A 13,352-nucleotide genomic window follows, 5' to 3' on the forward strand; every position below is an offset into this window, starting at 1 on the left:
CCGGTAGCAAGTGCGCAGTCTCAACGGAACAATCGCTGCTAACTTTCAACAGGCGGCAGACCGTCGCAAACCTGTACTTCTAAAATCATTCATTACGTTAAAAAGTAGGTAACGTTAATACGGTAAAAATATATAATAATACAACGTGTAATTGAAATGTAACTACCATTGATTATTCCGATTACATGTTATAAAATGGCAGCTCAACTAGCTAAACAGCTTGTTAGCCAAAAATAGCTAGCTAGCTAATGCTAGGCCAAATAGCTAGCCAGGCTGCTAAACAAACGTTATAGCTAGGGTAGATAGATAGCTATGTTAGCCAGAGAGGGTGGACACTGACTAGTTTTGATATTGCTGGCTAGCTAACGTTAGCTAGAAACCACATGCTACAAAAAAACACAAAGATAGCTAGCTATAAGCTATTTAGCTACCTTCTTATCCATAGCCAGAGAGTTGTTGCTAACTAACGTAGCTATGTACTGTATACTCAACATGACAACATTAGCTGGATTAGAGGTTTATTGTGGATCAGATTATTATCAAACGCTTTGTTTTTCCTTTAGCAAGATCCTGACCTGAGCCGAGGAGGTGTCGTCAACGGGCTTTTCTGCAAACAAGCACGGACACACGCAGTTTAGCACTAAGCACCGACAACACAACGCCGGGATGTTTAACCCACACCACCACCATCAGCAACAGCAGCAGCAGCAACAGTTTCACCGTCACCTGCGACAGCTTCAGCAACTGTTCCAGCAGCCCCCTCCACCGCCGCCGCCTCCTGCGCCACCACAACCGCCTCCATCGCACCATGCTCCCAGGCATCATCATCATCATCATCATCACCAAGGAGGACGGTAAGAAATGTGAACTCGAGATTGTGCATAAGCAGGCCTACTAAGTGTACGTTCATAAATTGCCTCCAGTGTGTCAGAGTGCGCTCCGGGTCATTTGTAAATTCAGAGCGTTTCGCTCTAGGAGCGTTCAGCGCACACTCGACTTTCTGGCGGAGGACGAGAAGGGTTGATCTGAGCGTTCTTACTTCACAACGTCAGTCAAGCACCCAAGCTAACGTTGGCTAGCTTCCTAGTTACTTCCAGACACAAACGAGAGAACACCTCACACTGACCATTTTACTCGCCCTAGCAGAGTTGGTTGGGCTGTTTTCATGTTAGTAACTGTGCTGCTGGCAACAATTTAATTTAGGTTTTCCCCCCGACGTTTACTGACACCGGGCATATTCAACGGGTGTTGCGCTTTGAAAAATGTATCAGTTATTCTGTGCTCTGGCACACTGACGAGAGTGCTCTGAAATCGGGAGTAGATAGAGTGAATTTACGAATGCAGCCTTAAATCTAAGTGCTATTTGCTAACAACAGTTTCTGACAGTGGTGCCTGGAGAAGTCGATATACTCGAATTTTGCCAAAAATGTCCCAAACAGCCCGCCCGGCGACAGAATGGCGCACTGTGTGAAAATTATGTTTTCCTATGGTTTTAAGGTTTTCACTTTCAAAATATATTTGTTTTATAGAAGAAGAAAAAATGATGTTCTAAGTCCACAACCATGCTTATACCAGACCAGCAGTGGCCCACCTGTTGAGGCCTGTTTTGCATGTTATTTTGGCATTAAATAAATACAAATAATAATCATTGAGTTAATAAAGCCACATACAAACTTGGTCTATTTTTTGCTTTATTGAGTAAGGCAGCTCCAAAATGCAGGGTTTTCAGCCTAGCTCAGTGCTTTCTATGGTGGTGGGGCAGCCAGCGGAAAATACGGAGCTTAGGGGTTGGTAATGTTCTCTAGTTGCGCCGTGATTGGCTCAGTGTTCTGTCACTCATGGGGACACTACTCACAGCAACATCTAAGGGTAGAACTCGAAAGTTCAAGCCCCTTGGGTGCTGCCATAGAGTTACATTAGAATTGCCCATCCAAGAAGGCTCAAGGTCATTGGCCACAGATAAAATTACATCAAATCACGTTATATCGACAGTAGCTTTGATTGGACAGATCATGTCAACATCATACTTTCAAAATCTTATCTAGCAAGCTAGCAGTAATCATCATGAATCAAGTCTACAATCTACTGGCAAATCCTTGTCATATGAAGATAAATTATAGATAAAACGTATTGGTGCTCATCGGCCATTGGACATAAACATTACACAACAAGTTGGAAATCGCAAATTCAACAATGAGTGGTTTGGAAGGAATCAGTGGCTAACTGCAAGCATTGCAAAGCAATCACTAGCCTGCTATTCAGTGGAGTGGATGTGTGGTCCCAAGTCTGGGTTTAAGGGTCTCTTTTCCAAACTTAAAAGGATAAACATTCAACATTGGCCATGCTGTCAATCCAGCATGACTTCTGCTGCGATCAAAACAACTGGGAAATCTGACTTCAGTGAGTTCAAGACAAATAGGAACTGTGGGAAAAACGAGCTCAGACTGGGAAAATACATTTTGAACGGTCATCCAAATCAAATGTATTTGTCACATACATGTGTTTAGCAGATGTTATAGCGGGTGTAGCGAAATGCTTGTGCTTCTAGCTCCGACAGTGCAGTAATATCTAACAAGTAATATCTAACAATTTCACAACATATACCTAATACACACAAAACTAGTAAGGAATGGAATGTAAGAATATATACATATATGGACAAGCAATGACAGAGCGGCATGGACTAAGATACAGTAGAATATTATAGAATAGAATGCAGTGTATACATATGAGATGAGTAGTGCAAGATATGTAAACATTATTAAAGTGACTAGTGTTCCATTTCTTAAAGTGGCCAGTGATTTCAATAGGCAGCAGCAGCCTCTAATGTGCTAGTGATGGCTATTTAACAGTCTGATGGCCTTGAGATAGAACTCGGAATTTCAAGTCGGGAACTCTGGCCTCTTTCTAGCGCTCCGACCTGAAGATCACTAACGTCATCATGATTCAACCTTTGTTTTTCCCCGAGTTCCCAGTTGTCTTGAAAGCGCCATAAATTCAGAGAATGCCAGACTTTGATGACAAAGTTTGATGACAAAGTTTGCTTACAAAGGACTGCCGCACCACCTTCCTGTTCAAGTGAGCACAGCACAACAAGGAGAGTCCAAAAATGTATTGTATGCTGCTGCGTAAATGATTTAATATGCCAGGGAGATATGTATACTGTAGCTAAGAAAGTAATACGTGTATGTTGTGTAGTAAGCTGTTAGTAGCCCATGTGCCTCACCCTAATAATTTGGTCACTTTTCCCTAATAATTTTGCCTACTGTTCTGACTTGGTGGTGCACATTTAGCCTATAGCCTGTTTTAGAGAAATGTAATAATTGAATATTGTAATAGCTTTCATTGTCTGCTCATAGGCCCCCTTTATTTATCCTACGGTTCTGACTTGGTGTACAGGGAGAATACTGTAAGAACGGCCCATGTTCTGAATTCTGTCGCTGTACATTTCAAAAGTGCTGAAGAAATAGTTATATTGACTACGTCTGTCCTAGCTCGCTCATTAATGTCTTAATTGAAATTACAGATTGCCTCTTATCTGCTCGTCGTCCCATTATGCCATAGTTTGTACATCTCAATTGACAGTAGAAACCACATTTGTTTAAGCAAGTCAGCCATATCAGCTATGTTTTTTTAAAAGGCTGTAAAGGAGGTTGAATGAACTGTTTTGCTACCAGACAAGGCATCTCTGATAATCAGGTGTAGCAGGGTAAAGTGTTTGGACTGTTGTTGGGACAGCTTTATGTAGGCCCTAACAGTTTGTGGTCACCGTTATAGTGCAATTCATGTATTGTTTAGTGTTGTGGCTTTGCTGGCATGCATCTTTTGAAGTTTGCCCCACCAAGATTTACATGCTAAATCGGTAAAAGACTGGAATAGTAATATATTGAATGCATTATCAGAAATTACTGTAACCAAACAAACATTGTAGATCAGAAATTAAAGGAATTAACGTTAAAAGTTTGAGAATGACACAAATACAAATTTTCACAAAGTCTGCTGCCTCAGTTTTGATGATGGCAATTTGTATATACTCCAGAATGTCATGAAGAGTGATCAGATGAATTGCAATAATTGCAAAGTCCCTCTTTGCCATGAAAATGAACTTAATCCCCAAAAAACATTTCCACTGCATTTCAGCCCTGCCACAAAAGGACCAGCTGCCATCATGTCAGTGATTCTCTCGTTAACACAGGTGAGAGTGTTGACGAGGACACGGCTGGAGATCACTCTGTCATGCTGATTGAGTTAGAATAACAGACTGGAAGCTTTAAAAGGAGGGTGGTGCTTGAAATCATTGTTCTTCCTCTGTTAACCATGGTTACCTGCAAGGAAACACGTGCCGTCATCATTGCTTTGCACAAAAAGGGCTTCACAGGCAAGGATATTGCTGCTAGTAAGATTGCACCTAAATCAACCATTTATCGGATCATCAAGCAACTTCTCCCAACCATCCAAGAACAGTTTGGTGACGACCAATGCCTTTTCCAGCATGATGGAGCACCTTGCCATAAGGCAAAAGTGATAACTAAGTGGCTCGGGGAACAAAACATCAACATTTTGGGTCCATGGCCAGGAAACTCCCCAGACCTTAATCCCATTGAGAACTTGTGGTCGATCCTCAAGAGGCGGGTGGACAAACAAAAACCCACAAATTCTGACAAACTCCAAGCATTGATTATGCAAGAATGGGCTGCCATCAGTCAGGATGTGGCCCAGAAGTTAATTGACTGCATGCCAGGGTGGATTGCAGAGGTCTTGAAAAAGAAGGGTCAACACTGCAAATATTGACTCTTTGCATAAACTTAATGTAATTGTCAATAAAAGCCTTTGACACTTATGGAATGCTTGTAATTATACTTCAGTATACCATAGTAACATCTGACAAAAATATATCATAACACTAAAGCAGCGATCTTTGTGAAGACCAATACTTGTCATTCTCAACTTTTGACCACAACTGTACTACTGGTGATATATGTAAAGGGGAATTGATAAGACACTAACAATCAAGTGCAAATAATTCACACAATTAAGTTATGAAACAATGAATGTGAACAGATTGGCGGGAGAGAGCATGTTCTGGAGAGAGACGTGCATCTTAGCCACACTCCCCTTCTTGGACTGTGCCATCCCCGCGGCCTCTGCAATGGATTAGTTCACTGAGATTGGTGCAAGTCAGACAGGTGTCTCGTGTGTCATAAAAAAAATATATTTGCTGCTGCTCTACTAAAACAAATCTTGGTCGACCAACCGCCCATCGACCAAGCAATCTACCAGTCGATTAATTGGGGTCCGCCTTTAGAAGTGAGTATACACAATGCTCACTGAAAAAAGAGTGTGTATACCCTCCACTACACCACTGGTTGCTATTTATCTTGGTTGAATTTGCCAGGGGTGCGTTCAGGTCATTAAACATTTCCCTACGTTCTGTAATGGTTTGTAAGACATGTTTTCCCAAACACTGCGCAACATTCAACAGTCTTTGAGGTAGCTTTGTTTGGTAGGTGTGGTGGTTATGGCCTGATCATGGTTGTGACCATTTGAAATCGAATTGGGTGTGACCATTTGCAAAAACCTGTGCAGCACACCCCCATAATCACAACTTTCTTCAACTGGGGTTTATTCACTAGGAAACAACTGGAAGCCAACAGAAGTAAATAGAACTAAACGGGGAGGGACATACCTGAATGTATCCAATAGAAACTCTTGTTTTTGTTGCAAAACATTTTTCGTTTGGAGTAAAAGGTTTCCATTGCAAAACGTTTTGAAATTGTTTGCTATGGTCTTCGTCTAAATGAATACACTCCTGGTCGTTCAGAGCAGTATAGTTCCTGTTGAATTAAACATGGAACACTGTTCTGTCCTACTGAACGCACTCCACATTTAATGTTTAAATAATATTTGTTATTGAAATGAACATGGCCAATTGTTTCAGACTGGCTGTATTGTGTGTAAATATACTGAACAAATATAAACGCAACATGTAAAGTGTTGGTCCCATGTTTCATGAGCTGAAATAAAAGATCCCAGAAATGTTCCACACGCACAAAAAGCTTATTTCTCTCATTTTGTGCAAAAATTTGTTTACATCCCTGTTAGTGAGCATTTCTCCTTTACCATCCTGACAGGTGTGGCATATTAAGAAGCTGATTAAACAGCATGATCATTACACAGGTGCACCTTGTGCTGGGGACAATGAAAGGCCACTCTAAAATGTGCAGTTTTGTCACACAACACAATGCCACAGATGTCTCAAGTTTTGAGGGAGCGTGCAATTGGCATGCCGAGTGCAGGAATGTCCACCAGAGCTATTGCCAGATAATTGAATGTTCCTTTCTCTACCATAAGCCGCCTCCAACGTCATTTTAGAAAATTTGGCAGTATGTCCAACCGGCCTCACAACCGCAAACCACGTACGCCAGCCCAGGACATCCACATCCGGCTTCTTCACCTGCGGGATCGTCTGACACCAGCCACCCAGACAGCTGATGAAACTGAGGAGTATTTCTGTCTGTATTGGCTGGGCCTGGCTACCCAGTGGGTGGGCAACCCATGGCTGCACCCCAGCCCAGTCATGTGAAATCCATAGATTAGGGCCTAATTAATTTATTTCAATTGACTGATTTTCTTATATGAATTAACTCAGGAAAATCTTTGAAATTGTTGCGTTTTTATATTTTTGTTCAGTATATAAATACTGTTTAGTAATGCCCATTCCCTCTGTGATGACCAGGCCCATGACTGTACCAGCCCCTGCTCCGCCTCCTCCCCGTGTGGTCAACATGGCCTCTCGGGCCTCCATCATGGCCCCCAACCCAATGTTACAAGGGGCTATAATGATGCAGCAGATGCAAGGTGAGCGCATTTCAGAAGTAGATTGGGGAGAAAAGAAAATACCATAGTACATATTTGTATCTACAGCTAAGTGTGTACGTGAAAAAGCTGTCAACACTTTGATTTGACTGCAATTCAATTGATTTGGTGGGCCTTGTAGCTCCAAAGGCCACCTGATAGAAACTATGGCACCACCCTATTGCTGAAAAACAGTGGTGGAAAAAGTACCCAATAGTCATACTTGAGTAAAAGTAAAGATACCTTAATAGAAAATGACCCAGTAAAATACTACTTGAGTAAGTCTAAAAGTATTTGGTTTTAAATGTACTTAAGTATCAACATTTTAAATTAAATTCCAAATATATACTTAAGTATCAAAAGTAAAAGTATACATTATTTCACATTTCTTATATTAAGCAAACCAGACGGCACCATTTTCTTGTTTTCTTTAATTTAAAAACTAAGCATTTGTGTTTAGTGAGTCTGCCAGATCAGAGGCAGTAGGGATGACCAGGGATGTTCTCTTGAGAAGTGTGTGACTTGGACCATTTTCCTGTCCTGCTGAGCATTCAAAATGTAACAAGTACTTTTGGGTGTCAGGGAGAATGTATGGAGTAAAAAGTACATTTATTTTCTTTAGGAATGTAGTGAAGTAAAAGTTGTAAAAAATATAAAATAGTAAAGTACAGATACCCCAAAAAACGACTTAGGTAGTACTTTAAAGTATTTTTACTTAACTTTTTCAGCAGTGGTGTATAGTACTTCTTACCAATTATATCTCTTTCTCCTCATACTCATCCACCATCTCCTCCTCTCCCACACTTTCTTCCTACCTCTATCTCTCCTTCCCTCCTGGCACTCCAGGTAGCATGCGGGGCTTTGCAGCGGTGAGTGGGCAGCAGTTCACCCAGTTCTTTGCTGCGGGGGCCCGGTCCTCTCTCATGGGCCCTGTACCCATGGGCATGGCCATCAAGAACCCCCACATGGGCTTCCCTGCCCGACACTACCACCCCCACGCCCGCTACTACAACAACAACAACAACGTAATCAAACCTCTATTTAACTATGGATAATTACCAGGCACTGAGCACCCAATCTGAGCGTTCCTTTTGACTAACTAACAGTTTTATTGTGTTTTACTCAGTTAGCAAAGATTGTTTTGATACTGTGGGGCAAAGCTAAGAGGAGACTTAATGACAATTACGTATGGAAATACTGTATTGGTCAATAATATGAGCTCTTTAACAATTGAGTCCACTATACCTGTTGCACACGTTGGCTGTTGTTGAATGCTGACTGATCAGGTGATGCAATTCCTCACCCTGTTCATGTAGGACTATGCATCACGGCAGCCGGATAGGAAGAGGGAAAATGAGCAGAGAGCCGTGGGGAGCACAGTTAGCCGACCTGCAGCCAGCAGGACAGCAGGGGAAACCAATGACAAGGCTCTCAAAGGTAGGACCGTACCTGAACACGCAATGCAAGATGGCAACACCAGCTAGCAACGCCTGCTAGCAGTAGCATTCGTTAGTGTTTTTATTTGCAGCTAGTGAGATCTCAGAAGCTTGAAAATATGTATCTTTTTTGGTCGCTTCCTCTTTTCCTATGTCTCCTTCTCTGTATGTTTTTGAGTGGGTGTGAAACAGTAATTCTGTGGTTGGTACAGTAGCACATGATAGCCCTGTATCCCTCTCCCTGCAGATGGAGCAGTGGGAAGGCCAGATGGACAGGCACAGCCCTCAGTGCAACCGGAGCCTGAGGAGCCAGCGCTGAAGAAGCAGAGGACAGAGGGGTAAGTAGTACTGTTTTGAGTTTGAATAAATGCATTCCTCATGGGTCATTCCATTTCAGTTCAGCAAGCCATGACACCCACCATCTCAAATTGTTCTGAAATTGTTTCTGGACTTAGAAACAGATAAGATAAGCATTCCCACAACATTATGTTGTTGAAAAAAAGTTTGATCTCTGAGAAATTAAGCTAATTGATAGCACCCCAAGCCACCCTTGGACCCCCCACACTAGTGATGCACGGGTTTACTCATAACCAGCAGTCCCCACGGTTTATCCGCGGGGCGGGCGGGTTTAGGGTTATTAAATATTGTGTGGATGAAGGGCGGGTAGGTGGTGGGCATGTTGAATAAAGAAAACAATACCTTAAATCAATAAATGTATAATTCTTGTGCAATTTATATCTATAGGCTACATTGAGGTTTTTCTTCAATTATTTTATGCTATCTGGCATTAATGCGTAAGCTTTAGGACCTAACTGTACGCGCGCCAAATAGCCTACACGCCAATCGCAAAATGCTTTTGGGAACGGGCAGAAACGGTTAACATCGATGCACGGAGGCAAAAAGGACAATGTCGGAGTTAAATTCAATAAGAGAAAAGCTGAGAAATTGAAAGTTTACAATAAAGAGAAGGGAGGGCCAGAAAAGTAATGTTTGGGAAAGATTTGTTGAGGTGGTAAAAGAGGACGATGGCAGTGCCGGCTATGTGTGATCATTGTGAGGCTTTATACAAATTCGACAGTCCCAACATGCCTATGGTACGTCAAGGGAACTGTAGCCTACTGTTCAGATGGGTTAAATGGAAACTGAAATCTAGACACTGACTCTAGGTCTAACCTCTCACATAGCTTTACTATTAACTCCTGCAGAATTAAGCATTTCTTGAAGTAAAATGATACACCAGATGTAAGCAAAATGTTTACCCTGGAACAGGGGTGGAGAAATATGATTTCTTTATTTCAGCATCTTGAGAGAATGCAAATGTGCAGTTAGATACCGTCTGTAGGTGCTATCTTTATCAAATCATATTTTATTTGTCACATACACGTGTTTAGCAGATGTTATAGCGGGTGTAGCGAAATACATGTGCTTCTAGCTTCGACAGTGCAGTAATATTTAACAAGTAATATCTAACAATTTCACAACATATACCAATACACACAACTAGTAAGAAATGGGATTTAAGAATATATACATATATGGACAAGCAATGACAGAGCGGCATGGACTAAGATAAGAATAGTAGAATATTATAGAATAGAATGCAGTATATACATATGAGATGAGTAGTGCAAGATATGTAAACATTATTAAAGTGACTAGTGTTCCATTTCTTAAAGTGGCCAGTGATTTAAATATGCAGCAGCAGCCTCTAATGTGCTAGTGATGGATATTTAACAGTCTGATGGCCTTGAGATAGAAGCTGTTTTTCATTCTCTCAATCCCAGCTTTGATGCACCTGTACTGACCTCGCCTTCTGGATGATAGCGGGGTGAACAGGCAATGGCTCGGGTGGTTGATGTCCTTGATGATCTTTTTGGCCTTCCTGTGACATCGGGTGCTGTATGTGTCTTGGAGGGCGGGTAGTTTGCCCCCGGTAATGCATTCGGCAGACCGCACCACCCTCTGGAGAGCCCTGCGGTTGTGGGCAGTGCAGTTGCCGTACCAGGCGGTGATACAGCCCGACAGGATGCTCTCAATTGTGCATCTGTAAAAGTTTGTGAGGGTTTTAGGTGCTAAGCCGAATTTCGTCAGCCTCCTGAGGTTGAAGAGGCTCTGTTGCGCCTTCTTCACCACACTGTCTGCGTGGACCATTTCAGTTTGTTGGTGATGTGTACGCCAAGGAACTTGAAGCTTTCCACCTTCTCCACTGCGGTCCCGTCGATGTGGATAGGGGGGTGCATCTCCTTTGTTTTGTTGACGTTGAGTGAGAAGTTATTTTCCTGGCACCACACTCCCAGAGCCCTCACCACCTCCCTGTAGTCGGTCTCGTCATTGTTGGTAATCAAGCCTACTACTGTTGTGTCGTCTGCAAACTTGATGATTGAGTTGGAGGCGTGCTTGGCCACACAGTCATGAGTGAACAGGGAGTACAGGAGGGGGCTGAGCACGCACCCTTGTGGGGCCCCAGTGTTGAGGATCAGCGAAGTGGAGATATTGTTTCCTACCTTCACCACCTGGGGGCGGCCCGTCAGGAAGTCCAGGACCCAGTTGCACAGGGCGGGGTTCAGACCCAGGGCCTCAAGCTTAATGATGAGCTTGGAGGGTACTATGGTGTTGAATGCTGAGCTATAGTCAATGAACAGCATTCTTACATAGATATTCCTCTTGTCCAGATGGGATAGGGCAGTGTGATGGTGATTGCGTCGTCTGTGGATCTATTGGGGCGGTAAGCAAATTGAAGTGGGTTTTGGGTGACAGGTAATGTAGAGGTGATATGATCCTTGACTAGTCTCTCAAAGCACTTCATGATGACAGAGGTGAGTACTACAGGGCGATAGTCATTTATTTCAGTTACCTTTGCTTTCTTGGGTACAGGAACAATGGTGGCCATCTTGAAGCATGTGGGAACAGCAGACTGGGAAAGGGAGATATTGAATATGTCCATAAACACACCAGCCAGCTGGTCTGCACATGCTCTGAGGACGTGGCTAGGGATGCTGTCTGAGCCGGCAGCCTTGCGGGGGTTAACATGCTTAAATGTCTTTATCACATCAGCCATGGAGAAGGAGAGGCCACAGTCCTTGGTAGTGGGCCTCGTCAGTGGCACTGTGTTATCCTCAAAGCGGGCGAAGAAGGTGTTTAGCTTGTCTGGAAGCGAGATGTCGGTGTCGGCGACGTGGCTGGTTTTCCTTTTGTAATCCGTGATTGTCTGTAGACCCTGCCACATACGTCTTGTGTCTGAGCTGTTGAATTGCGACTCCACTTTGTCTCTATACTGATGTTTTGCCAGTTTAATTGCCTTGCGGAGTGAGTAGCTACACTGTTTGTATTCTGCTATATTCCTTGCCTCCCGAGTGGCGCAGTGGTCTAAGGCACTGCATCGCAGTGCTAGCTGTGCCACTAGAGGTCCTGGTTCGAATCCAGGCTCTGTCTTAGCTGGCCGCGAACGGGAGACCCATGCGGCGGCGCACAATTGGCCCAGCGTCGTCCAGGGTAGGGGAGGGAATGGCCGGCAGGGATGTAGCTCAGTTGGTAGAGCATGGCGTTTGCAACGCCAGGGTTGTGGGTTCGATTCCCACGAGGGGCCAGTATGGGGGGAAAAATAAACAATAAAATTATAATTTAAAATAATGTATGCACTCACTAACTCTGGATAAGAGCGTCTGCTAAATGACTAAAATGTAAAAAATGTTGAATGTGGTGGTTCGGGCTTTCAGATTTGTGCGAATGCTGCCATCTATCCACGGTTTCTGGTTAGGGTAGGTTTTAATAATCACAGTGGGCACAACATCACCTATACACTTCCTGATAAACTCAGTTACCGTTTCAGTGAATACTAAATTTAAATTATTTTCGGAAGCTACCAAGGAACATATCCCAGTCAGCATCATAAAAGCTGATAGTATTTCAACCACATCAAATATGCATCGAAGCCAACCTGAAATCTTATCAGAAACATGTTGGGTTGTTTTCACAGCTTTATATTTCCTTACAACCGGTCAAACTGATGTCATTTGGAAATTTTGCACAGAAAATCTTTCACTTTTTTTTGGTTAGCCAATTGCATTTTGTTTTGTATGTAGATGGGTATGAAAAAAATTACATTGGTTTCCTTACTCTGTACGCAATCTATGGACAAGGTATGACTGCAACCCATGCTTTGGTTTTGTTTACCTGGCCACTGTTTCAACTTTTTTGAATTTGTCACACAAATCCAATGCAAGTCAATGGTACCTAATATTAGCATTTTTGTGCTCCATATCCAAATCATCTATAAATAGCGTCATTGATTTACACAATCAATTTTGGGGTACTTTTTAACATGAAGTGGGAAAATTCTAATATAGGTACCATTGACTTGCTTTGGATTTGTGCCACAAATGCAAAAGAGTTAGCATTTGAAACAGTGGCCAACAACCAAAAGCGTTGGTTGCTGTCATACCTTGTCAATAGACTGCTTACAGGAAAGGAGGAACAATGTCATTTTGTAATTTCAGTGACCTATCCCATTTAACATTGGGGGAATCGAACAACTCTAGTGGTCAGAACCTGGTAATATCAGGATGTAGGTTGGGACATAAACCTAACAACTTCAACAAGTAATTTATCTGAGCAGGGGAAAAAACCCATCACCAAATTCTGAGAATACATTGCATAGGATGAAGACACAATACTCCATGCCACAACATCATACTATTGGTCAAACATAGAAAACTGATACTGTATACTCGTTGTTGGGTTGGGTGTGGGGGGTCTGTTGGTGGCTTTTGACAATTTTTTGGGATTACTCATTATTAGAATACATTTTATTTTGTCCAAATCGGAGGTTAGGTACTATATTTATTGATTATTATATGAATCCTAAAAATGAAAATGGCCAATTTGGGTGCAATTAATTAATTTATCAAAGATCAAATTATATTTCAACAAAATAATGTAGGAATGCTAGTCTTATCTGTTTCTAACTACAGAAACCATTTCTGAGATGGTGGGTGTCGAGCCTCTTTCTTGTTATGTTTACGTACCTATTCAGATAAGTCTTAGCTATCTATATGCTGAGAT

General features: G+C 42.4%; 1 protein-coding gene across 4 annotated transcripts in view; it reads left to right on the forward strand.

Moving 5' to 3' along the window:
• Positions 1 to 13,352, forward strand: part of LOC121582500 (cip1-interacting zinc finger protein) — a 27,480-nt gene continuing 14,128 nt past the window's right edge. For 3 of the 4 annotated variants that reach the window (XM_041898344.2, XM_041898346.2, XM_041898347.2), the window contains exons 1-6: positions 1 to 104; positions 564 to 854; positions 6,737 to 6,858; positions 7,702 to 7,880; positions 8,172 to 8,292; positions 8,539 to 8,629. In XM_041898344.2, the coding sequence (XP_041754278.1) occupies positions 667 to 854; positions 6,737 to 6,858; positions 7,702 to 7,880; positions 8,172 to 8,292; positions 8,539 to 8,629 (701 nt within the window). In that variant the 5' untranslated portion in view covers positions 1 to 104; positions 564 to 666. The remainder of the gene's footprint in view (positions 105 to 563; positions 855 to 6,736; positions 6,859 to 7,701; positions 7,881 to 8,171; positions 8,293 to 8,538; positions 8,630 to 13,352) is intronic. The other variant, XM_041898345.2, reaches the window with a different exon arrangement.

Source organism: Coregonus clupeaformis, chromosome 15 (assembly GCF_020615455.1).
Source record: "Coregonus clupeaformis isolate EN_2021a chromosome 15, ASM2061545v1, whole genome shotgun sequence".
Classification (NCBI taxonomy): domain Eukaryota; kingdom Metazoa; phylum Chordata; class Actinopteri; order Salmoniformes; family Salmonidae; genus Coregonus; species Coregonus clupeaformis.